Source organism: Myripristis murdjan, chromosome 4 (genome assembly GCF_902150065.1).
Source record: "Myripristis murdjan chromosome 4, fMyrMur1.1, whole genome shotgun sequence".
Taxonomy (NCBI): Eukaryota; Metazoa; Chordata; class Actinopteri; order Holocentriformes; family Holocentridae; genus Myripristis; species Myripristis murdjan.
Genome location: NC_043983.1, coordinates 9,018,687 through 9,044,538, shown reverse-complemented (window position 1 = coordinate 9,044,538; position 25,852 = coordinate 9,018,687). Strand labels below are relative to the sequence as shown.

The following is a 25,852-nucleotide window of genomic DNA, read 5'->3' as shown; positions in this document are numbered from 1 at the left end:
ATAACTGCATCCTCATTATTAAATTATTTTACTTATGTTTAATGTGTTCAATACAGTAAAGTCATCACACCAAGTCAACATAAAAGAGAGGAAACAGGACTGACCCCTGGCTGCTTGGTCATGTTATCCTCGTCCACAGATTGTAGGAACCTAGATTCTACATGGGAGGAAGGGGACACCCAACAGTCAGACAATTTATATCCATTTAGCTGTTATCCAGAGTGATTTAGAGTGAATTGGGTGGTTGAATAAAGTTGAATTACTAAACTGCCAGCAGCACAAACAACCAGTAGTAAGGCCTGCAGTCACCAGAGAAACACTCAATAAAAGTACATAGAAAAAAATTGTTGTAGATATTTTTTTCTCCATTGAATCAAGAGACTTCAATTTTCTCTGCATGGCATACAGAGGGTTGTAATGATTGCCTTTGCCTCACCTCCGAAATCAGCCACCACCGCATGTCCATCCTCATAAAGCAGAATATTGTGACTGGAAGGAACACATGTCATTATTGGCAATGATAACACGTATTTCAGACCGCCAACGCACCATCCCACCACAGATGCTATTACAGTGGCGGCTACCTGTTGAGGTCCCTGTGGATGATAGGCTGGGTGAGGTTGTGCAGGTACTCCATGCCCTTGGCCACGTCAATGGCAATGATGAGCTTGGACTGCAGGTCGATGAGCCTGTCCATTGACACATCATTAAAGTAGCAGCCACTTAGTAGTGAATCAATGGTCCCTGCCAATCACGCACAGCACTTTACACAGATCAATAGGGCAGTCTATGAAGACGGCACCTGGGCACTGAGTTAGTGGAACACTTCATCTGGATCAATGATGAGCCCGGCTCGGGCCAGAGATTGGTGCGGGGACGCCACCGAGCAGGATAATGAGCCCTGAAACATGTGCACGCTTTGTTACGGAAACCTGACCTATGTAAGACACAGAGTGACTCATTACGCCTGGTTGTTCACTCTCTGCGTCTGTGCAACAAGTTTGAGTTCAAGTGAGCTGACTTCACTTTTGAAATTTCAACGGTGACATCTCGCAGCTGACGAGGTGTGAGTGTGAACTTGGTGTCGGCTCATGCCGCTGCTGAACTCACCCGAGCCTCCACTCAAGTTTTTTTTTCAGAGAATTCAGCAAATTTATTCATTTACAGTTTATTTGATAGCGACAGATACGGTGTAAAAAAAAAAAAAAAAAAAAAAAAAAAAACCTGCCACTTGAAGCTGCTTTGGTGGATCCGGTACAGGAAAATAACAGGGGAAAAACAAAGGTACACACATACGTCTCCCACAGGTAGATTTACATTCAAATTGTGATTTTTTTTTTTTTAAATAAACACTGTGTGAATCAGATCTATAATCTATAATGCTATCAAGAATGGCAGGGAGCATTTATTTTGACATTGACATTTTTGACACTCTGACTGCAATATGTGATACACACTATTTTAGTGGGAATGCTCATTTTTGCATCACAGTTTTCATTTACATTGGAAAAACATTCTAAAATAATAACCATGTTGTACTTTCAATAACATTTTGATGAATTGTTCTGCCCTATTATCAATGGACACTATAAACACCTCTTATAGGATTGTGTGTAGTGTAATATACATTTCCTCACCTCTTCTGCTCGTGCAGCAGGGAGAACAGGGAGCCTCCAGACACGTACTGGGTGACGATGGCAAACTGGCTGGGGTCGTCCAGACAAGCTCCCACAAACTGGATGACACAGGGGTGGTTGAGTTGACAGAGGATGGACACCTCTCTGCAGAACATGTCTACGTCTGACTTGGAGCAGTAGGTGTTGGCTCGGTAGCTAGAGAGAAAAATGGACAGCGAGGTCCTCATCATCTATCCATCTCAAAAGGGATGATAAAAAATGGCATCTTTAGCTGTGTTTGTGCGTCAATTACCGTTTTATGGCGACAATTTTGTTCCGGCACTTGCCTTTGTAGACCTTTCCAAAGGAACCTGAGTGCAAGCCAGGTTTGATGTTCAATAAATATTGTCTTATAGCAAAGCACATCAGTGGACAGGAAAACAGAGAAGACAGTGATGAAGTTACCTGATCCGATAATTTCATGGAATTCGAGCTCAGAAAGCTGCAGGTGGAAATGAGACGGGAGGCTGGCCCTGAGCAGAAGAACATCTGCCTTCTCTGAAAATAAGAGGATAATATTTTAGAATAGTTTATCACATCAATGGACAGCTTTACAATGTTTTTATGCATCACGAAACCTTATAGGGAACACAAAGCAAAAGAACCTTTTTGGCTGTGTCAGTGCTGTAGCATCGCTTTGGGGAAATCAGCTGAAATTCTCACTGTGTCACAGATGATAGTCTTGATCTCATGAATGAGATGCATTATGTACAAGATTCACCAACATGCAGACCCCCTAAGCAGCAGGGGCAACTGTTATACTTAATCTTCAATCTTTTCTGTCTCTGTTTAGTGTGAACTGACTAAAAAAGCAGAAAAATCAAGAAATAATCTTTAAAATAGCTCATCCCCAGAAATGCTATGGGATTCTAGAGATGCAGTGCTTCCTGGAAAGAAATCTGAAAATTTACTTTTGAAAACACATTGTGGTGAGTTTTGTACAGTGGTCTGTACATATCATTCTGTATGTCCTCTCACTGGAATTAATATGTGATCCAATCTAAAAATGACTAATATGACATTAAAGAACTTTGAAATATCAAATACAAAAAGTAATTTCATGTTTAGCGACATAATTTCCATTTACATGTTAGGGTTAATATATTTCTAGCATGCAACAACTATTAATTTATTTGGCTTATATCACTTGGTTTATACAAAACAGCCAGCATTCAGTAATCAAAATTTACATTTTCAACCACTAATTCCACTTTTCTGCCAATAATAGTCAACGCACAAATCTTTCCCCTCAAGAATTTCAGGTGAAGCAACAATAGGCTGCTGAGAGTGACAGGATTATTTTCAGAATAACTTGTTTTGGCATGCAGTTCTAAAAACATGGCCAGTATTCAGATCATGCAGGTAATCCTACAGGTGATAAGGTGAAAAAGGATTTAAATTGGTGATTGAAGGCCCTAATAGCTGCTTGTTCATGTGGTTTGGCATCTCCCTAAATTTTGACAGTTTTTTCATACAAATAAGAGACAGAAGCAAGTGTCTTATGATTTTATACAAAATGAGCAAGGACTGAAAAGCCCATCTAATGAAAAGACTGCAGCATAAATGCCCCTCGGGCTAGTTAGTAAAGGTTTCAGGTAATTGCTGTAGTGCCCCCTTTAGCCAGTCAACATTTTTCTTTTTTTTTTTTTTTTTTGGTACAGCTTTTACTGTTAAGATGCACCATTTACCACAGTTTCATCAAATTCAGATGCATAGTTTCCTCTCTTACAGACACCTGTGCCATCAACAATAGCTAAATCGGCTGCTCCTTTAGCAACAGAAATGCATGTTGTCATGTCAGCTGACAGTGACATGAAGTGCAGAAAATGTGCCTCACGCTTCACTCCACCTCACTACCTTTAGTCATGCTCTTGATCTTGCCCAGGGGAGACGGGACAGAAACATAGGATCCATCTGAAAGAAAGACGGCATATGCACTCAGATTAGCTGCATTAATTCCAGATATCACTGCTGAGCGGTGAAAACCTTATGTTTCTCCAAAAAAACAAGAAAATTAGACCTGTTTTTAAATTGACCATCATGCATTTTGAGTTGATCCAACCTGTTTTGAAAAGGTTTTATCAGCCCAAGAGTCATAGACTTCTCTCCAGCCAGCACAGAATCATTCAATTTAAGTGAAAATAAGAAAAACAGCAAAATCGGAGGAGCAAGGCTTTCACCTGACCACAATGATGATATGAGGGTGACTCACCCCCTCCTGGCTGAGAATACTCATTGCAGGGTGAGTCATCAGGACGTTTGTAGTGTTTCAGCAGGGTGACGATGGCATCATGACCTGTGAGAGAAAACACAACGACAGAGGGGTGGCAGGGCTTGTCGCAAGATCTTCTCTAATAGACAAGAGTGCCACTTCATGTTCATCATGAGATCAAGACCTTTTTCATAGGCCCACATCATGCAGGTCTGCTCCTCTTTCTCCCCACTGGACCTGCTGGGGTCGCAGGCCACCAGGTTCATGTCGGCCCCGCTGTCCAGCAGGAACTGCACCAGACGGATGTGACCGTGGAAACAGGCGCTGTGCAGAGCTGGGCAGAGTTGTCAGGGTCAAAGGTCACACATGATGTCCACAACAAATACAACTGATTCAGTGCAGAATGATTTGTACAAGTGAACCGATGAGTTATTCTGCATTTGATGGGCATTGTTGGGAAGTAGGTAGTTACATGTATTAAATTACAAAATAAAAGTAGCGGTAACCAGTTACAGTTACTGTGAAAAAAAAATTGAATTAAATTACAGTTACTAATCAAAGTGTTGGTCATTACTAAGGGATTACATTACATGTATATGTTTTAACAATTTTTCAGCATTACTGTCCAGTTTAAAACATTGGTTAGAAAAGTACCAAAAAACGTAATCAAATGTAATAACTTACATTACTAATTAAAATAGTTATTTATTACTTTTTTACCTAGTAATCTGTAACTTATTGCACCTCAAAAGTAACCTTCCAAACAATATTGCTGGATAAAAAGATATACCTGTGTGTCCATCCCGGCCTTGATGGTTGATGCTCATTATGTTCTGGCTCAGCAAGAACTTAACCATCTCCAGGTTTTTACCGTAGGTGCAGGCACTGTCAGACACAGATATGTACACATATAACCTCAGAGCAACAGAAATAACAGGGGAGCGAATGCTGTCCATAAGCGAAACCTGCTGAGAAACATTTTAAACTTGGCCACGCCAATAAAAATGGAATCTGGATGTTTTTGCATGCAATATACTCTTTACAAATACAACATTATGCACAATACCTGTGAAACACTGTTTCACTGAATATGTTCTCCTTTGACACACTTTCTGTTCCAGAAAGCTGAATTATCTCCTTCACCACCTCGAACTTGCCATTGTAGCAGGCCCTGGAGAAACACAGCATTCAGTACACTCACTGTGTCGCTTAATAACATCTACCAAAATCACATAGGGGGCTCGTACGCTGTGGAGCATTTACAGGTGTAAGGACGTGTCCCCGTAGATGTTGACAGAGTGAGGCTGTACATCAAAGTTGCCCTGCAGAAGGAAGCGGACGATCTCGTGGTGACCGAAGCGGGCGCAGAAGTGCAGAGGTGCATGGTCCTCATTGTCCTGGGCGTTTGCTGCAGAGAGGAGCACAAAAATGACTTGCACTTACTTTAGCAGCTCTGCAGTCATCTCCAGCCAAGGTTTTTATATAAACGCTATTCAGAAAAACTAACAAAATAAAAAAAATCGGGTGTGAAAAATCATTTTTGTTAAAAATAAGGCATAAAATAAGGCTTGAAAATAAGGCTTTACAAAAACTGGCAACTAAAATAAACCAAAATAAACTAAAATTATAGAGAAAATGTCTTTAGTTTTCATCTGGTTATCTGATTGTTGAAACATTTTTTAAAATTTTTTGACATTTTTAATCTTGCCCCTGTCAAATACATAAAAAAAAACTTCATTGATGTGCACTTAAAGAGAGGCTAAATCCCAAACCCAAATCTGTGTGAAGCTCAATCTGTGTGCTGCAAGAACGACCGGGCACCCTACTTTACACCATTAGAGGTCAGGCTGCACACAGATTTGGGTTTGGGGTTTAGTTACTCTTTCAAGTTGCAAGAAGCCTTCCTGTACTTTGGAAGAAGGTAATTAGTGGATCTGTGGCAGCGTACAGATGTAATTGATACTTTCAGCCCTGCTTGGAGCTCACGCCAAAGGCCAGGACAAACCGCAGGCTGCTTTAAAGCCACAGGTAACTACAGTACACGCAAACTTACTTCACTGTGCACACTGTCATCAACGATTCAAGTGAATGTTAACCGAGCGCCTGAAATGGCTCAAAGTCTCACCGTCAGCCTTACTCCCTTCACCCATCAGCAGTTTGACGATGCTGAGGAAGCCCTTGGCTGCAGCGAGGTGCAGCGGCCGGTCGCCCACCTCACCGCTCACGTTCACATCTGCACCGAACTTCAGCAGCAGCTTTGTGACCTGGAAGGCGGACAGGCAGGGACAGAGGTCAGATCAGGAGAAGAGGAAACTCATGTAGTCATTTAGGCTCCAGGAAGGCCGGAGAATGTTTGGGGAGAGCAAACAGGTGGAGGAGATTACATGTTCATGGCCATAGAAAGCTGCAATATGCAGTGGGGTGAAGAACACCGCATCCTGCACGTTGACATAAGCTCCATGCTGCAGGAGTATGTCCACCGCCTGGAAAAACATGACAGGACATCAGTGCACACAGGCGATGAAAGGCCCACGCCTGTTGACATGCATAAAACAAGAGGAAAAGGCCCAGGTTCACTTCTCACCTCGTGGTGCCCAGCCACTGTCGCGATGTGCAGGGCAGTCAGTGCGCCATAGCCCACCTGTTGGACATCTGAGCCTCCATGGAGAAGTGCAGTCACCAGCTCGGCATTGTCCTGTGGGGGTGGAAACAAAACACACACACGCTTATCTTGATTGTTTGGATGAAATACGACTCTCACCTTCTTCCTCCAGTCATCATCGCAGCCCATTCACCAGTGTTATTTACATTGCCACGTCATTTCAAACAAACCAAAAAATACACCCTTCCAAGAAATGTGCTGAACACAATATGTACAGTTCATTTTCTTACTGGACTTGTGAGCAACTTGCACTCCACCATGTGGTAAGAACCAGAAAGCTCAACACATTAAAAACAATACAGATCAGTATCAGTATTGTGAAAGGGACATTTTGAAGATCTCTGTCTTGTTGCTCTGCTCTCTTCACCTTATAAGCAGCCAGGTGGAGGGCAGTAAATCCATTCCTGGTGAGTCTGGATGGACGCAGGCCTTTCAGCATCAGGGTGCGGATGTGTGCCTTGTTCCCTAGTCACAGATATGGCAAATTGTGCTGGAGCAGCAGTGGACTTCAGAAAATACGCTTTACATTAATAGTCTATACAGTAAAGCAAGCTCAGATTGTTCAAACTGCAGGGAGAGGAGATTTGATAAACCACAAACAGTTAATAGGCGAAGTCCTAAACAGCATAACGTCAACAATTTGAGCTCTTTTCATTCAAAGAAGGTTCAATAATATATGACTATACTTTATAAAGATGCTCAACTCCACTTAAACTGCTGGAGAAGTGACTAAGTTACACAATTATAGTTTGACTTTAATATAATTCTCTTGCCTTTTCATAATCATCATATAAACTTTTTGAATCAACTTCTGTTACTTGAATTTACTTTCTTTCCTCTTTACTTGTTTACTCGTGTGAAGCCGAAACCAAAGGTGAACCCTGACTGCGTTGCTTTGGTGGACAGTGAAACCAGTCCAATCTAATCCGTCCTTCCACTGTTATGTTTTGGTGAGGTTATTAATAGAAGCTTAGTGGCTGTGCATACCTTCACACACACAGCAGAGATGCAGCAGGGACAGCCCGCTCTCTGTTCGGTAGCTCAAGTTCACCTTTTGAAAAGCCTCATCGGAGCTACGCCATGAAATAAAAAAAAAAAAAATCAACATCATCTGATTGTGACAATTCAAAACCATGTGGCACCCAAACATAAGTGAAGTGGGCAGAATACAGGCAAATGAACACACTTTGCTCTATTAATCGTATTTTATGCAATGATTACACATGAATTGGACTGAATTCCACTTTTGGAAACACAGCAAAGACTTGTGTGTGTTTTGTCACCTGAAAACATGTTTGAGTTCCACAAGTTCAGTGTCTTTGATCCGTAGATCATCCTCCAGCTTCTCAATGATCACGGAGTACGACTCGCTCACCTTCTTCTTCCACTCATCTTCGCAGCCCCAGCATCAGGGTGAAGCAAAATAACTTTTCCATTATTGCTGATATGCAGAATTATATATGTTCACATGATTCATGCCATTCCACTGTAAGTAAACAATTCAGAAAAATGCGCAATATTTTGCATTGCATTATACCTAAGCAGTCCTATCTGGCATTAGTAGTCACTACTTTTTAAAAAGCCTGTTTAAATAATAAGTATGGGTGATGGAGAATGCCGGAAGCCAAAAGTAATGCCCATCCCTCCAGGCTTTTCCTCATCGATGCAAAGCTTGCTGACAGCTCCCGGGATACATGTGAAAACACTGTCACCCAATCACAAAGACACCAAGCTATTACCTGTGCATGTCTGAGTCGGTCTTGATTTGTAATTTCCCATTGAGAAGCTCCTCTTCCTTCTATAGATGTTGTATAGTTTGGTCAACTTGAGTAAAGCAGTAATACAATCTCTCACTCTGCCACAATTGCATGGGACCAGATAAAGGGATCATGGCTGTGGGCTAAAAATAACCATCTTTGAGTGGAATGCCTCACAACTGTGACAACTGATCTGCCTTTGAACACAAGCACGCCTGTGTGCATGGGGGCGCACATGTGTGTGTGTCTGCGTGAACAAGCAGAGACGCTGATCTTTATTAATAAAAACAGAAAGCAGGTGATCGCTGCCCTGCATTGCCCTGTTGCTGACCAAAACAATGAGCCCGTTTTAACTCATGATGCGGCACAGTCCAGTTGACAAAGTGACAGTGAAGAAACTGTGCAGTACTTTGGCATTTTCCAAGCCAAACTGTGTTTAGCTAATCATGGAGTGATTGAAAAAATGATTAATGAGTATGCACTGAAGTAAAATAACTTGATTCATCGATCATTCCCAAAGCATTGAATGGCTATAGTGAAGATGATGGAGCTCTTATGGAAGACATTTCACATATAAAAATAATAATAACACATTTTTAAAAACTACAGGCTGCTGGAAAGCTAGAGAGTCATTCTGGACTAAGCTGATGTCTGTAAGGCTGTGGGTAGGCTCTATTTCTGATGTTGTGGTTTCAAGGGTTTATCTTCTTGTCCTGAATAAAAGATTGCTGAAAGCACAGCGCCACTTAAATGCTACAATAACTGGTGTGGATGAGTTAAAAAGGAAAAGGTTGAATCACTTCAGATCGGCGATTTAGAGTCAATTTCAAATTTATGGATGAACTGGCAATGGCATAAAATGGCACAAAAAAACACATAGCAAAATCTAGAATACAGTACATTGTCAAATATCAGATCTTTATACTGCTGGCAAAAGAGAGTTCTGATTGTTGTCAAATCTCAAATGACCCATGGTACCACCAACTTCACTGTGCAAATTCAATTACAGCATAAAACTCAATCAAACATGGTTGCATTCAATTGTTTGATTTCCTTTGCATGATGTCATTGTATTGTCCCTTCCTGAACTTAAGCATCTCGTCTAGGTTCTTACACTGCAAACACTCATGCATAGACATCAGCTTTGTGTCCTTGGGAAGAGTGAGTGTAGAGCCGCTCTGGACGGCCTGCAGCATCTCCAGAGACGTTGAGAATGAGCTCTGTTGGTCAGAGCACACAGGAAACACACAGGCGTTCCACAAGCTACAGCTGGACGTGTCACCAGAGAACCTCAGGATTTCTTTGCTCAGCCCCCAGTGGACGAGACACTCCACGAGGCTGACACCAAAAAGCTTCAGCCCCTCCATGTGCGCAGGAGTCTCGACGCTGTGCTTCAGGTTGTCGTCAATACCGAAGACGACGGTTACAAACCCGGTTTTGTCCTGGTGGTTCACACAGAGCGAGTGCATGAAGACCCCGTCGGGCACCGAGAGGCCCGGGCCGACCCAGCAGCCACTGAGGATGGAGCTCCTGCCTACCTTAACTCCTGCTTCCAGCCGGGAGTACTCCACCACTGAGCGAGGGGCCACAGAGCAGCTGGGATCAAGGACGCTGCACATAACGCAGCAGACGGTGGAACCCTCGGAGGTTTCATTCGCGAATACGCTGAAGGCAGAGGAGAGGAGGCCGAGCTCACTTCTAAGCTCAGCGTCCTCAGTGAGATGATACAGATATTCTGACGTGGTTCCAATGTGATAGAACTGGGAGTTGTTGAGGGCAATGACATTAAGGGGAGTTCCTCTGAGATGATTGAAGATCTTCTGGCGGATTTCCACCAGACTGCTCTCCTCTTTAGTGACATTAGCTGTGTTACTTGTGTACTCTATCGTGGCTTTGGGGCCCAGTGCTTGGAGAAAGTCTCCGTAGGCATCTATCTCACATTCCAAAGGTCCGATCTTTTCCAGCAGACCAACAAGAGACACTGCAGTGACATAGTCCACATAATAGGTACTGTCTGTGTAGACAAATTCAGCATCAGTCAAAGCAAAACAACCATTGTGCCTCTTGCAAACAGCACCACTGTCTCGCATCTTATCAATGCTTGGCTTGTGCAGGAACTGAAGGCAGGAAATGTATTCCATTTCCGAGGATCCAGACTTTTCATGCGGCTCCAGCACAAACACCCCGTGGGTTGTTCCAATGGCGAGCGGGGAGGGATGGGCTAAAGCAGTGAAGCCAGGTTTGTCGAACCTGATACTCTCAGCCTCAGCGATACTGAAGGTCTCTATGTCATCTGCACAGGTCACCAGCACGCCGGGCTTCATGTGGGAGGGAAAATCCACGTACATGGCGAGTTTGAGCTCCAGCATCTGGTAGAGAGGGTCGCCCAAGGGCAAGGCGGTGAAAATCTTCCCCAGTGCACTGGCATTGGGCAAACGCTGGCTCAACCCTCCTGACAGAAACAGTGGACATTCCAAGATGGTCAAGAACACAATGATGTATCACTTGTGTTTATTTATCTGGTCAAGCACTTGTAATTAGTGCCACTAAATTTTGTAGCAATCTACCCAAAGAGAAAATATTTACTGAACTGTCTTTTAAGACAAAACTGAAAACTAATTGAACTACTGGCCTTTTTTGCTCTCTTTATGCTGTAGTAGCATAGCTGGGAGTCGGAAATAGGCTTAACCAATCTTTGGGTGTTAAATGTCAGCAGCATAAAAATAGCCTTTTAACGCAGATGGTATATTGCTTTCTTTTTTTTCTTTATTCACAGCATTGGGTCATTTTGTTAAGGCAACAGCTTCAATGCAGGATAAATCACCAATAACTATAAAAACATTATGCCTCGGATGATACTCTTATCTCCCAATTCGATACTATCACAATACTTGAGTGCCAATTTGACATGTATTGCGATTCTACAATTACTGCGATTTGTAATTATGATTTATTGTGATTTTTGCTTTTTGAATTATCCTCTAGTTTGTGGATGTAAAGTTTCACGACACTGCGATATCGCTGAAGTCACAATAGGCCATTTTATATAGTGAAGTTCCAAAAAAATGGTCTCACCACAATGGAAAGGCTACTGTGGGGGCTAACATCATCACACATGAATAAAATGTGGCTCACTGAATCCACAAGAGTCTCAGCTTTCCAGTCAAGCCCAATTTATGCAACTCTAAGACTGTTTAGGCCCCAGTGTGAACAAACACACCATTTTAGAGGAAAATAACACACTTGTACTGCGTGCAAAAACCTGCATGTTTTTTATGCCACAACCTGCATGGAATTAGCATGAGGTGGGCGTGTCTGCACAGAGGGGACCCGTGGATGCCCAGAGAACCTATTCTGATTCACATATGCCAGTTTTTTCTCACTGAAATTTATCCTAACTTTGGAGCAATATTTAGTCCCCTTGCCGACATGCTTGGTACAAATGGATTCTTTAGGTCATGGGTGTTGCACCATGTGGCATGGGGGGCCGAGAGGCTGCATGTTTTCATCCCAACCAAAACCTCCACCGGCTGATTTAACTGTAGTTCCTCCTTTTGGCTGGAATGACAACCTGCAGCCTCTCGGCCCTCCATGGCACATGGCTCCACACCCCTGTCTTAGGTCATCTAGTGTCACATGATACCAATACCTTCACTTTAAATCAATTCAGACATGAAAAAAATAATAATAATAATAAAAAAGAATTGCAATACTAAAGTGAATCAATTTTTTTCCAACTCAAAGAAAACCTACAGAAGCAATCTTAACGTTACTTGATATTTAATCAAATTTGTGGAAAAAGGAGCATTAAATGATCAAACCTGCATGGATCAGGATGACTCTGAATCGGCTCAGTGCGGTCCCATAGGTGTCAATGAGCCGCTGCAATGCATACAGTGTCGAGCCACCATTCCCTTGAAAAACACAAAAACAATACAGTACAGTATAGTATAGGTCTAGCAGCACAGGTGATCTCTTTGTCCCCTCATCAACAGAGAACCATGAAATGTGACAGGGTGACTCACTCACCTATTTTGGGTCCAGGTGGATCTGAGAAAACCTTATACTGAATTCCAAGGGGAAGCTCCTTTCTATCAACTTTCTCCTTTACCTGCAGCTCATATGCCTCTCGCTGGCTCTCGTCCACGGCGGTCACAACCACCACATCCCAAAACTCACCCGGCCGCACCTCTGCACCTGAATGCAACATGACAAGTAGCCACACTGTACTTGTAACCTCGGTCTCGCGGCAGAAAACAGTCAATTAACGTGAGATAAACAACACAACACTCACCTCGCAAAGAGTTAAATTTCCTGAGCTTCTCTCTCGTTGCAATTTGTAGCTTTCTGAGACACTCCCGACGCATGTTGCCGTTTGAGGTTTGATGCTAAAGTTTCAGGTAAACTCTGTCATTCTGCCCACTAGTTACGATCCGGGAAATGTATCTGTTACTTCCGGGTGTTGTCACGTGACTGCGGATCGGGTTTGTTACGGTGTGGGCGTGGCGAGCACGTGGTGAACTGGACAGTCAAGTTTTAATGATCCTCCACACACGAGTTAAATAGTCCCTCTCGTCATAAAGGTGGCATAGTTACATAACAGCATCGGAATGTTTTGCATGGTTTTATTTGCTTGACTCGATTCAAATCCATGTAATCAGGTATTTATGACATTTATGTAGCTTGTATGACATTACACTGGTTGTTATTACACATTGCATTGTTTTTCAGATTTACTTCCTGCAGCATTGTGATGGGACAGACTGAGACAGCTGCAGTTTCTTCATCTCCATGACAACAATATGCAGAGCAGGGAGAGTGTCAAGGGATTGGGTGGCTGCCAGAAACTCTCTGGATTAACCCTAAATGAAGGCTGGGATGAAAGCACAGATACTGCGTCATTATGAGGAGATGGTCACTGTAAACGAAATGCCACTGTGTAACCTCATCCTCCTCTTTAAAGATCAAAGCTTTAAATCCACATTTTTGTTAACCTTTGCCCTCCGTTGACTCAGTATCACTTTGTTACTTGCAGTAATCATAGAATAAGGTCGGTACAGAAAACTCATCTCAGGATTTATTCCTCAGCGCTGGTCGTCCAACGATGGATTTAAGCCCATTTGAAGAAACAAGGTCTTTGGTATGTGTATCAAAATGCTACATGATTTATTGATGTATTTATTTTGAACACATGTATCTCTGCCTTTGTACTGCTACATGTTGTTGTCTTAAACTAAGTGCCCCTTCATTTTGTGTCAGATTTGTTAAAGCTGTGCCTCAGTGTGAGAACTGGAGAACACATGTTGCACCTGTTTCCCCTGTGGAGCCGAAGCCAGAATGAAGACACACAAATGTCGGGAGACCCAAGCAGAAAACTGGGGCAAAGACTTGGCTGAAAAGGAAATGCAGATATGTGCAAAACACGGTTCAAGTTGTGGTGTAAGCAAGTAGCATTTGAGGAAGAAGAACCAAGGACGAGGCAGGATCTTGATGCACTGCATGTGTTCCAGGGCTTGTGCTCGTCCATCATGAGGCCTGCTCAAAATAAAAGCTTGTTTTGAAGTACAGATGCACTGGCGCATGGTTTTGTTCTCTCTGTTTGGCTGTCCAGGAGGCAGCGTGAGCATGATGGGCTGACTGTGGGAGCAGACACAATATCTGGCAAGCAAGCACAGCTACCAGCTCCTCCGAGCCCTGACCAGAGTGGCCAGCCAGAGGAGGCTACGGCCTGTTTGCTTCGATCAGATTTCATCTCACTCCCCTGCTGGCCTGCATGTATTACAACTCCAAAATCTCCACTTCCAGCACATTACAACTGCAAGCTGTGTTGTCTTTGTTTGTACATGAAAAATTATTAAGGAATGCTAGGAATTCGAGGGGGGTGAACAACAACAAACAACTCAAGCGAACAAAAGCCATTGGTCTATTGTGTTTATTGTTTGAGTTAAATCAAGGCAGCTTGTCATGTGAGATACTTGACCATAGTGCATGTTGATGTATTAAACAAAAGAGTGCATGTGTTTCTCTAAAATTAGAGCAGACTGCAGTCTGAAATTACGATAGCATCATTATTACACTAAATATACATCTTGATTCTCACATTTTAAAGCAATAATCAGATAATTTAAGAACTTTACTCAAGGAGGTAGAAAATAGACTGTTACAAAACATGCTTATTCAAACATCTCAGCCTAAGAAAAAGACTATCTTCATCCACATCAGGTACTGTAACAAAGATGCCAACACACAGATGGCAGTGTCAAAGTTCATCAATTGCAGGGATCATGTTATATACATGAAACTACTGACGTACGTACCCATATATGCTCCACTGGTCAACGGATTAGTGTTGCACAAAATATATTATTACAACATCAGCTCTAATAAAATTTAAGCAGCTTAAAATCCAAGTGTGACTCATGACGAAAAACTTGAAGTGCTTGCTTCATATCCATTAGTCCATAAAGGAAAGAGGCATACGTCGTCCAAGCCGTTTGTTTTATTTATTTCAGGGCTTTCTTGTCAGTTTCAGAATGAGCGATGTGGTGTTGGATGGACTGAGGGAAGAACTTGTTGCGATGACCCTTAGATCCATTATTGTGAGGTTTGGTGAGCTCAGTGTGTGCAGAGTGAGACGGTGACATTGAACCACCGCTTCTCCAACAGCACAGCACCTCCGCCACAGAGGGAAAATGGGACAAAGACACCAGGATGATACGATTCCCTCCTACTGAATTTACTTTTCCTCTTCCAGGGAGAGTGGCCCACGGTGGCGCTGCACTGTCACAGTGCAGAGGGCGGCAGAGCAGCCAGGCTGTCTTTGTTGGCTTCCAGGAAGTGGCTACAGGCAGAGAAAGCACAGTAGAAGCTGGAGGACAGCCCAGCAATATCTGTGGAGATGTAGGGAAGGACACCAGGGGTGGCCTGGTTGTAGTACGTGATCTGAAACAAAGCACAGAGGATGACAGTCCAAAGGGTCCCAGCAAACCTTTCACCTACAAATTCATTACTGATTAAAAACACATAGTTTTTTTTGTTTGTTTGTTTTTTTTGTTTTAGAAATTATGACATATGCTCAGCCACATGTGTCATAGGTTTAGTGCAGCAATATGACCAGAGTATGAATCATGAATAATTATAGCAGGCATGCTAAAATAAGTGCCCCCTTCATTTTGGCCCACCTTGGTGACTGTACATGACTCTTCCCAGATACTGAAGCCAGCACAGAGCACCTCTCCCCTGGTGTAGTCCTCAGTGGGAGGGTGAGTGGGCAGAGTGACAGAACGCAGAGCAATCAGATAGGGGTCCCTGAGAGGGACAAAGGAGGATAGCATCAGAAGACTTTATGAAAGAGCAAGTGGGAGGCAGAGAGGCAATAACCTGGCTGCATAAAAAGCATCATACATGAGAATAGGAAATCAAGAAACATGTAGTGGTGCTGCCAAGATGAAGATTCAAGTGCCATTGCAGTGCCGTGACAAAGGAAACTGGAACATCCTGAAAAAAACTGAAGGCATATCTGAGTGTTCAGTATGTCGAATGGTCTTATACCCGGCATCGCATGGCTTTCTCCTGGATGCCAGCAAGATGAAATCCTGGCCTTTGCTCCCTTTACTGACCGACGGCGTGGCTACACGATACAGAGTGTCTTCCTCATCGGCCTGGTTGATCAGCTCACACTCCCTGCAGCAGCCACAAAATAATTGGCGTGTGATAAAATTCAGGTATCAACAGAAAAGAGATTAAATCTAAAATCTAAATCAATTTTACACTGTTGTCAAGGAGCTAAATATTAATTTTCATTTGTAAAATCCAGTCTACCTAGCTAGTTTTGGTTAGAAAAAAAAAACAAAAAAAAAACAATGGCAATTTTTTCAGCATGAGTCATTCTTAACCCTTGTTTCATGCATTACACCACTGAAATAAGACACAAAGATAAGCAGGACATAGGAATAACCGTTTATATCATCTGAGTGCCGTAGTGTTTACTATGGATTTCTGTGACAATGTAATTCTAGTGGCCAAGAAATTAAAGCTTATTCTACTGATCAGAGCCAAAAAAAAAAAATCAATGTTACTGACTCGTAATGCCGGTCCCACTCCTTTCTCCTTCTCAGGTCTGACAGCAAGTGGAATGTCTGCTCCGCCGGGATGCTGACATGCATCTCCACCTTAAAGCACAGCACCTGGTTCTCCTCCAGTGTGTACAGACTGACCTTGGGATAGAACATATCCAAAAAGAGAAGACGAGTTCAGGATTTCTGCATAATTTCCCCAGGTATCAAACTCAGCTGACAAACCCGCTGCATTAAGTTGTAGGTGCATGAGAAAACACAAGCATGAGCATTGTACAGCTGCTGATTGTGATTTTGTTTTTGCTTCTCTTTCTCTGAAACTCAAAATGATTTCTGGAGAATGGCAGTAAGAGAGTAATCTCAAGGCTTTTTAGCTTTAGGCAAAGTTTTTTTTTTTTTTTTTTTTTTTTTTTTTTACTTTTTCCACATGGTTCCTCAAGTTAATTAAACCAATATGGGCCTGTTTTGAGCACAGCCACTGTGACTGTGCCTTTTCAGCTTACCAAAGATGATACAGATCAGAATGCATGGTAGACAGCGACATCAAGACAGGTACAATTATATAACAAGGTTCATTCTGCAGAGCCGTCCGATCTCAGGTCTTCCTCACAAACAATACTGACCTTATTTTTCTCAGAGGTTAAAACCCAGTTGTTTCGTGCATCCATCAGTTTCAGTGCTGATACATTGTTGTAGCTCAGGTACATCTGAAATAAAGTGTCCAAACTCATAACCTCGACAGATATAACAGTAACTGCACATCGGTAGGAGACGTGGCAATAAATGTTGGTGACTGCATGCGTGTCGCTGTTGGAAAGGAAGAACTGTGATACCTGGTTACTTGGGTCCCAAGGTACAGACAGGGGCACTTCAGTTTGCTTACAGGAGATGATGTATTTCCTGTAAACAAAAAGAGCAATAATGATCTGCTTTTGCAAAATGAAAGAAAGAAACTGGCATTCATGTGCACTCCTATGAACTGGATGCTTTGAGCAGAAATACTAGCCTATCTAGGCGTATCTTCTTTCTGGCAATAGCTTCTTGGTAGCGCCTTTTTCCATCCTGTGAAACAAAGCAACACATAATACTGATATCCCCACTTGACTTAATAATGTAAACACAGTTATGAACTGCTTTTTCCATCTCTGCCTTGGACCTTTATTGCACACCATAAACTCTCAACAGGTCAGAGGAGGACTCACCACAGGCTCGGGTCGTAACCGTGGCAATGTGCGAGGCTTCCTGTCACTGTCCAGCACCTCAAAGGTCATAAAGGCACTATTTATATGACGCAGGGGCTCTCCCCCCTGGTAGGCCTCTGCACATACACCCACCTCCATGCTGCAGGACAACACGTGTGTACAGGAAAGTATGAACACACAAACACATGTTGATGGGTTAAGGTATGAGTGTGCAGGGCAAACACAGAGTAGATGGAGTAGAGCAGTTTCTCTTATTGTCAGAGCTCGTCTCGTTGTGGAGACTCACCTGTTCTTGAAGGCATTGTTGACAATGGCTTTCAGTACCAGGCGGTCACCGATGTGAGATGGGCCACGAAAATGGAACATGTCTATCGTCCTCAAGGTTGGGTGAGCATTGCACAAACGACTGGTTGAAGATACAGTGCAGAAAATAAGACACTGAATCAAAGCACATTCACCATTTGAAAATACACACCACTCTACTCTGATATCTTCAGACAGACGAATATTTTCGGTCAGTGATTGTAAACTGTAATCTGGCCAGAGCTTCCTGTCCGGCCCGCAGAATATTAAAGAATTCAGAAAATGTGAGGAGGAAAAAAATGTCTTCCGGTATTTAGGATATCTTGCATTTTTTTCTTCCTATGATAAAGTAACACCAAAAACAACTGAAATGGAAATAATTTTATGATTTACCGAACTCAGATATGTACGTTCAACTTGTGGCTTCTGAAGATGTAAATCGACCTGTCTGCTTGTTATTAGTTATCCACGAGCAGCCACACCACCCGACGCAGGAGACAGGAGACGCTCGCGTGGCTGGTTCTGCACTGAATAGCAGCAGCCGAGGAAAGGGTGAGGCTGAAACCAACTCCTGTCTTTTATCAATGGAATACGCCTTGTGCCATGTCTTCATGCAAGCATGGGGACAACGTTCTCCACCAATCAGGACACTGCATAACAGCATCAAAACCGGTCAAGGTTGATCAGTATTTCCTGCCAGTCAGAACTGCATTCTGCAATTACAGTTCTGGAAGTCCAGATGTGAACCATCACTCCTCAGTGAACTGCCTCCTTGGACGAGGTCTGCGCTCTATTGAGAACATTTTTTAAAGTATCCAGTTATTATTACTGATTTCCCATTTCCCATATTTTATAGGTTTGTTCACACTGATTAAAAAAAAAAAAACATTACTTTTGTAAGAATGTGAAAATGTTAAACAAGGATATGCTAATTAGGCCTAAATACATTTAAATAGTTATTTGAAAGTCCTGCCTCCAGAGTGTCTGTAATTATGTAGTTGATGACTCCCATTCAAGCAGGATAGCAATATTTGTTACTTCTGTTATTTGTGTGCTTATATTTTGAAACCTGTTCTCTTTGCTATTAGCTGCTTGTAATGTTGGCAACCTGGCAATTTATCAATATATCAGTATTAGTTGGATATTGTGATATGAGACTGGATGTCGTCTTTGATTTTGGATATTGTAATATAATGCTATAGCATAGGTGTTGTTTTTTTCATAGTTATAAAGGCTACATTACTACATTATTGCTGTTGTGTTATTTGCTTCTATCTGATTGGTCATCATATTCACATTATACTACTAACTAAAAATCTCTTATGTGTAAATGTCTCAGGAAAGCACCAATAGTCATCCCTGCAGAGGTATTTGGTCAAAAACTACTACTGTGATATTTCATTAAAAAAAAAAAACATAAAAATAACACACCTAGCTGCAATAGTAGCTACATTCTCCATCCAGGCCATGATCTGGCCCCCGAAGGTGCTGACTTGGTGGTTGGCATGGGGCGGCAGTACCAGCTCCACACTCTCCACTCGCGTTCGCTCAGCTGGCACAGCATCCTGGTACTCCTGGCATTCCCCTGGTGGAACGCAAAAACAAGGCACTGTAATTAATCAGGCTTTTAATGGCGCATATGCCTGGCCAAGTGCTGTGTTACGAAGCCTGCGTTGTGCTGCCTGTACCCAGTTGAGCGGTGCTGCTGCTCAGTAGGTCTGTAATGATCTCAGCATGGATCAGCCTCATCCTCCTCCTCTCCGCTGCGAGGCTGTATTCCATCTGCTCCATTTGTGTACGTGGGATCACCTGCTTCAGCTGCACCTGCGTTCACACACACACACACAAACACAAAACGCAATGTTGGCTCAGTGTTTGTGGGAAGCCTTTATGTCCATATCCGTCTTCATGTCTCTTACCTTCCCTGCTTCAGTGCGTCGGGCCACAAAGGTGGCGAAGGCGTGGCAAACCTTCCACTGCCTGTCAGTGTAGAGATCTTCACAAGTGACCAAAATGCCCACCTGATGGAAACATAATGATTAGCTTTGACTAAACTGGTTATTTTTTACCCCTTTAATAACTACAGTTTCATAAATTGTAAAAAACAATAATCAACACATCTATGAATAGATAATTCATTCATTTTATACAAGATCCATGCACAAAATTAGTTTCTTTTAGCAACTTAGTGGTCATTTTCCTTATGATTTTCCTAACTTACAAGGACTGAAAATAGCATAATCATCATCATCATCATTAACCCTTATAAGGTATTCGGGTCTGTGGGACCCGTTTTCAGTTTTTAGCTTAAGAAAAATGATACTAATAATTATTTTTTCAAACTGATATTTATTGGCCTTGGGTCATTTTCTGTGAGGAACGTGAATCAGAAAAAAAATTTCAATTACCCCCCCTGCATACCCCCTCTACACATTTATATTACATACAGGGTCTTCGGGTCCACTGGACCCGGACCTAGTGAAAGTGTGTAAATCATAGATCCTGTGCATCCTCATGTTCCCTTCCTCCTCTGTGTGTGTGTGTGTGTGTGTGTGTGTGTGTGTGTGTGTGTGTGTGTGAGTGTGTGAGTGTGTGTGTGTGTGTGTGTGTGTGTGTGTGTGTGTGTGTGTGTGTGTGTGTGTGTGTGTGTGTGCGTGTGTGTGTGTGTGTATTGTGTGGGAGAGAGAGAGAGAGAGCGAGTGCGGGAACAGGTGCACACTGTGGGTGTACCTGTTCCCGCACAAGGTTGCAACATTGTTAGAAAATTGGAGTACCCAACACTAACTGCACCCACATTCCCACACATTTAACCCTCTGTCTTGTGGGAACCAATCTCGGGGACCTGACGCTATAGATAGCTCTGTCAGTGTGGTGCCATACCACAACTGATCAAGATGGCAGAGCGATTTTCTGTTCAGACTGCCTTACAACTGATATTGGAAGAGAGAGAAGGTGATGATGATGATGCAGAGGAAGAGGTTTCAGAATGTGAGGATCACAATTCTGAAAATTCTGTCTGACACTGAGTTTGAAGATGAGGATGAGTATCATCCAACTCAGAAGCGTAAAAGAGCCTCTGGACCAGCCCTTCAGCAAACCAGGACGATGTGAGCAGCCTGGACCAACCCACGAGCAACCAGGCCCAGGCCCAGCCCATGAGAGGCCAGGATCAGCCCGTCAGCCGCCTCCCAAACGCAAGCGTACCTCAGGAGCAGCAGGAAAGCAGCCAGCCCCAGGGCCAGTGGTGAGCAGCTTCAAAATGACAACATATGGATGTCAAGAAATGGCAGAACTGAATGGTCTTCGTTTTCAAGAAATGAACCGCCCCGCATTGCTGCCAATGTGACGAGTGTTAGTAAAGATCTTTATCTTCTCATTATTCTAGAGTGTGGCCAGTAACAAAAAGAAGCGCTGTGAGGTGTGTGGACCCAAGACGGACAGAAAAACACAATATGCATGCACCCAGTGCAAGAAGTACATTTGCAGTACACACACAGTGAAACTCTGCACCTATTGTATGGCATAGTCTGGTATGAAATGGCTGTGTTCAATTGGGCTAATGTGTTGTTCAGACAGATTTTATGTGTAAATGTTAGGTTACATTTCTAATGAAATTCAAATAAAACACTAGTTATGAAAAAAAAACTGCCTTCATTTGTACATTTGCTGATTATTTTCTAGTTATGCCTGTTTTATGATAGATTTTCTTATTTTGTTCCATTTTAATAAAAAAACGAGTGTTATTTCTATTCATAAATGTGATTTTACAATGGTAAAGGGAAGAAATTTAACATATGTATTGTTTATATTACTTGCAATTGGGATGAAGTAAAGATCTGCTGAGTATTTTAACAAAAAAAGTTATGATTATGTTTAATTAAAAGCCCCAAAATGCAACGGGTCCACCAGACCCAGCAGGACTCCCTGTGTAACAAAAAAACGAATACCATATGAGGGTTAAAGGAGGCCTTTTAAAATATCTTTTGTCAGCTATTTATTTGTGAGCTATTTTACAAGAAAAATATATAGGTACAAATCTTAACATAATCTTATCAAAACATACACTTTTTTGTGCAAAATTTTCTCACAAGAATTTATTTATTTATTTATTTTTTTTTTTTGTCGTATTCACCTGTGATGCCTCACTTTAACAAGTCTTCACATTTTTTCTACAATAAAATCAATGTTCAGTAAATCAAAAACAACATCCACTGACCTCCATACTGGATGTGAAGGCTCTGTTGACCTTTGCTATGATGTTGACTACCTGTCCAACCCTGGAGCAGACACACACACACAAGACATCTCTCTTTACTATCAACACAAAGCCATGATTAGAGTATAAACACAATCTGACAAGACATCAGACATCTACTGTGTGGCTCATTGTCAAATGTAGGCTGTTAGTGAAGATCTTTTCATTTAGCAGCTTGCATATGTGAGGAGCAGTCTGAGGAAAAGGGCTTCTTCCTTACTCTATGGTGCGTTCAAAGTGGATGTCATCCACGGAGGCAGTGATACAGGAACAGCCGGCATGTCTCTCAGCTGGGAGAAGCGACATTACACACACAGTTAGGCAGTGCAGTCAAGAAACCTCAACCCATACACAAGCATGGGACAGTGCAAGCTCATGATGCTGTAAATAAAGACACAGAATAATAGAAGCATGATATCAAACAGTGAAAGGCTTCACCTCCGTTTTGTATTTAAATATATTTGTCTATACAGAAGAGGCAGAATACATCAATGCCCCAGTGTTATCTGTGGCTGTGCAGTAGAATACGACATCTACTGCACTATTGTTTCTGCTCAGACCGGCCCCTGAGGAGTGTTTTGCTGCTTAAAGACAGATTTTCAAATAGCATTTATTTACTGCAGTGGGCCAGACAGGCTCTCAGACCGAGCCTCTATACTCGTATGCCTACTTGTCAGAGATTTTATACCCTGACACAGTGTGATTATCTGGGCGTTGTACTCACTTATGTTATTTACTGTTGTTATTATAGTGTGTTTGCACCTGTGGCTGAATTTCCCTCAGGAAGGAAGGAGTATCACCAAACCCAATCTATTTTGCATTCTTGTGAATATCATCCTAGTCAAGTCCAAGTCAAATTCAAGCTCAAGACCTTAATTTACAAATAAAGTTTTAGGGCTTCCTTATGGGTGACCTGAAGGGTAAATTTATCTGAATGAAATCTGTATTATGCCCTCGAACATACAATGAATTAATAATCCCTTACATTTAAGTAAATAAGACCAGCTGGAGATTTCCTAAACAGCTGGGAAAAAGGCAGGTCAATTAGTGGCTGAGACCAAGACAAATCTAATTCAAAATGGGAACAAGACTGAGGCAAGTCCAAGACATCAGAAAAGTGTTTTCATGGTCACAGCCCTGTCATGTTGTCAGCCCATGTATGAGGAAGCAGTACTTTACCTTGAAATCAGGTTTAAGGAAAAAACACATAGCCCTTGTAAATCATCCTGGATTAGAGCATCTGCTAAAGATGCAAGTGGTTAGTGATCCTTGCCTACCAGACAGGCAGGCTGTGGAGTCCATCCATTTGAGCAGCTGTCCCGCACTCAGCTCCCCACAGTGGTTGGCGTGGCAGGGTAGCACTATTTGACTCATCTTCACTTCGGTGGGGTTTCGGTACACTTCCCCATTCTCCAGGATGAACAGAGGGTCCTGCGGGGTGTTCTCATCTGTCCCCTCTGACGCCATAACTACAAACTAGACAGACAGAGGAAATCGAGGCGATTGGGTCGCTGCAGCACCAAGATACAGTACTTTCAGTCCTGTTTGTGCTTTCTGATCTTTTTTCGGAGAGGTTCTGAGAGAAAAATATTCAATTTTGAGTAAGCAAATCATTTTAAAGCAGCACTTGATGCGATACTAAAGAGAATAGTACAGCTGTTGTGACGAAAAACAGAACAAACAGATTAGTTGATTAGAAGTCTGAGCTGTTTGGCACCCAGTGGGTGATACTTTGATCTGTCAGAAACAATCCATCCTGAGCGGATAAGGGGCTGCAATTCCAACATGTTTTTGACTAAGTCTCACAGCACAGCATCAGAGGCAACACTGAAATCAGCACTACCTAAAGGAAGGGAGCACTATGAATGCTAAAAAAGTCTAGATTTTGTTTTATAACTGCTTCCTTGCAAATCTGAACTCTGGCTGCAAGGTCATTTTGGACCAGTGCCACCGATCCAACAAAAGAGTTGTTGTGCTTTCAAGACAAGGGGCTTTAAATAATCTGCGGCTCAGTTTGTGTCGGGGAGCTTGCTCAACATTTCTCCTCTACCTGCAGGAACAGGACAAATGTTGGAGCAGCAATTCCAATGTAAAAACAACAACTCCAAACCACGGGATGCTGTTGCTCATCTACACTGCAGCCTTATTGTAGAGATGAATGCAACTTTATCTGCGTGAGGTTTTTCCAACTGCAGGCAGGGACACACCACTTAAAAGGCTTTTGTAATTGTACTGACGTTCAAACTATTTCAAGGCACGCCACGGGCTAAATGAGCTATTGCTGGAAACTATTTGTTGAGATAAAAGTCTGTCTCTCTCTCTCTCTGCGGTGTCACTTTTGCTCCAGAAAGGCGCACATGTAGTGGTCACCTGCCTCTCGTGTTGGATGACATGACATGCGACATCGCTGGAGTGACCTCTACCACTGACTTGAAGACATATGACATATTTCATGCCATTAAAATAAACGTACGGCGTAAAATTAGGCGAACGTAACCCCGTGGGGTTAAAGAGTCACATTACATAATCCTGCCATTTAGTCTAAAATAAGTCGTCGGTCCACGGCAACATGCTAATGCCAAGTTCTTTGGTTGATATCGAGAATAAAGTTGAAAATGAAGTGCTTACCGAGTTGGCAGCCTGTTGCTGAAGGTGAGGTCACGGTAACGCCGAGGTGACAATCAATGAACACAAACCACTAGACCGTAAACACACCGGGGGAGAGCGAGCAGACTGCAGCCCGCACGGCGACTCCCTCCATTTCCCCCCAGTCCTCAACACACACGTAGACACACATACACACTCACACGCACACACACACTTTACCAAATGGCATTTTGCCACAGGAGGGACTGAGAGAGAGAGAGAGAGAGAGAGAGAGAGAGAGAGAGAGAGAGAGAGAGAGAGAGAGAGAGAGAGAGAGAGAGAGAGAGAGCACCCCCTGTAGTGGTTACAGTTACTTCCACATTTTTAAGGTGGAACTAGTTTAGCCCCCCCACCCCCCACCCGAGGGACTTTAAAGAGGCTGTCTGGACACAAAAACGATATTCCTACCTGCCCATAACTAATATCCTGCTTTTGTCGTTGCATTGTCTCTTAACTTGCATTGTTTTGTATCCTGTTGCATTGAGCTCAATTCGGAAATTAGCCCCCCTCCCCAAGAAAAAAAAAAAAAAAAAAAAAAAAAACACTGGAAAAAACAAAAACAAAAACAAAGAAAGCTTCAAATGGTGGACTACACTTTGTGCACTACGTGCCGATGGAAAGTGTGTATATTTTCAACATGTCCTCGGCGCTTCAGCGAAAATTAAATTATTTTTCAATAGCCGAGTGACCTTTGAAAATCGAATTAACCCTTATATTAACTTTGTAAATATGCGAGAGCAGCGTCCAGCAGACCTCCGAGTCAGTAATAATTAGGCCTACCTTAACTTCTGTTTTGATGAAGTACTCGTTTTAAAATTATTTTGGGGGCCTTTTAAATGCCTGGTAATTTCGTGAATGATTGTTAGGCTGTCCAATACGCGCAAAGAGACAATTAAGGGGGCAATTTGCTTTAAACCAGTCGGGGTTTTGTGTGACAGTAGGAGAAATTGAAAATCGCATTGATAGGTTGGCATGCGATGAGAAAAAATGCCAATGCCTAATTATTCTTACTGTCTGTTGCTGCTAATTAATCACACTGCATACATCCAGTGAGAAAATATGGA

The 25,852-nt window shown here is 42.6% G+C and overlaps 2 protein-coding genes across 5 annotated transcripts in view; both read right to left on the bottom strand.

Annotated features, from left to right (window-relative positions):
- The window catches only part of tnni3k (TNNI3 interacting kinase), a 28,140-nt gene extending 15,387 nt beyond the window's left edge, over positions 1-12,753 (bottom strand). Inside the window, exons 1-21 of one of the 2 annotated variants that reach the window (XM_030050133.1) lie at positions 12,602-12,753; positions 12,337-12,504; positions 12,129-12,221; positions 7,834-7,942; positions 7,538-7,623; positions 6,918-7,015; positions 6,473-6,583; positions 6,273-6,371; positions 6,014-6,152; positions 5,152-5,296; positions 4,955-5,059; positions 4,679-4,773; positions 4,073-4,222; positions 3,889-3,972; positions 3,534-3,590; positions 2,082-2,174; positions 1,930-1,987; positions 1,638-1,832; positions 585-689; positions 437-489; positions 105-157 (exon numbers count right to left, since the gene is read on the bottom strand). In XM_030050133.1, the coding sequence (XP_029905993.1) occupies positions 105-157; positions 437-489; positions 585-689; positions 1,638-1,832; positions 1,930-1,987; positions 2,082-2,174; positions 3,534-3,590; positions 3,889-3,972; positions 4,073-4,222; positions 4,679-4,773; positions 4,955-5,059; positions 5,152-5,296; positions 6,014-6,152; positions 6,273-6,371; positions 6,473-6,583; positions 6,918-7,015; positions 7,538-7,623; positions 7,834-7,942; positions 12,129-12,221; positions 12,337-12,504; positions 12,602-12,674 (2,169 nt within the window). In that variant the 5' untranslated portion in view covers positions 12,675-12,753. Of the gene's footprint in view, positions 1-104; positions 158-436; positions 490-584; positions 690-1,637; positions 1,833-1,929; positions 1,988-2,081; positions 2,175-3,533; positions 3,591-3,888; positions 3,973-4,072; positions 4,223-4,678; positions 4,774-4,954; positions 5,060-5,151; positions 5,297-6,013; positions 6,153-6,272; positions 6,372-6,472; positions 6,584-6,917; positions 7,016-7,537; positions 7,624-7,833; positions 7,943-8,572; positions 10,760-12,128; positions 12,222-12,336; positions 12,505-12,601 lie in introns of those variants that run through there. The other variant, XM_030050132.1, reaches the window with a different exon arrangement.
- Positions 12,754-14,223: 1,470 nt separating this feature from the next.
- Positions 14,224-25,591, bottom strand: acot11b (acyl-CoA thioesterase 11b). Of its 3 annotated transcripts, XM_030050385.1 has the most exons (16): positions 24,771-24,954; positions 23,420-23,618; positions 22,363-22,432; positions 22,104-22,164; positions 19,807-19,908; positions 19,576-19,711; positions 19,319-19,472; positions 17,871-17,990; positions 17,585-17,723; positions 17,389-17,444; positions 17,216-17,282; positions 17,006-17,089; positions 16,390-16,523; positions 15,859-15,990; positions 15,489-15,615; positions 15,062-15,249 (listed from the first exon to the last, which is right to left on the bottom strand). In XM_030050385.1, exons 2-16 carry the CDS (start codon positions 23,607-23,609, stop codon positions 15,091-15,093), a joined length of 1,731 nt encoding a protein of 576 aa, XP_029906245.1. In that variant the 5' UTR covers positions 23,610-23,618; positions 24,771-24,954; the 3' UTR covers positions 15,062-15,090. The 3 variants fall into 3 exon arrangements, with proteins under 3 accessions (XP_029906244.1, XP_029906243.1, XP_029906245.1); XM_030050384.1 differs by lacking the exons at positions 15,489-15,615; positions 24,771-24,954 and adding an exon at positions 25,569-25,591 and having other exon boundaries at positions 14,224-15,249; XM_030050383.1 differs by lacking the exon at positions 15,489-15,615 and having other exon boundaries at positions 14,224-15,249.
- Between the last annotated feature and the right edge of the window lie 261 nt (positions 25,592-25,852).

Excerpts from the sequence above, each read along its gene's own strand:
- acot11b (XM_030050384.1), bottom strand. The coding sequence starts at position 23,609 with ATGGCGTCAGAGGGGACAGATGAGAACACCCCGCAGGACCCTCTGTTC. Across the intron at positions 19,473-19,575 it reads CAGCAGCACCGCTCAACTGG|GGGAATGCCAGGAGTACCAG; the intron begins GTACAGGCAGCA and ends GCGTTCCACCAG. Across the intron at positions 17,090-17,215 it reads CTTGGGACCCAAGTAACCAG|ATGTACCTGAGCTACAACAA; the intron begins GTATCACAGTTC and ends ACTTTATTTCAG.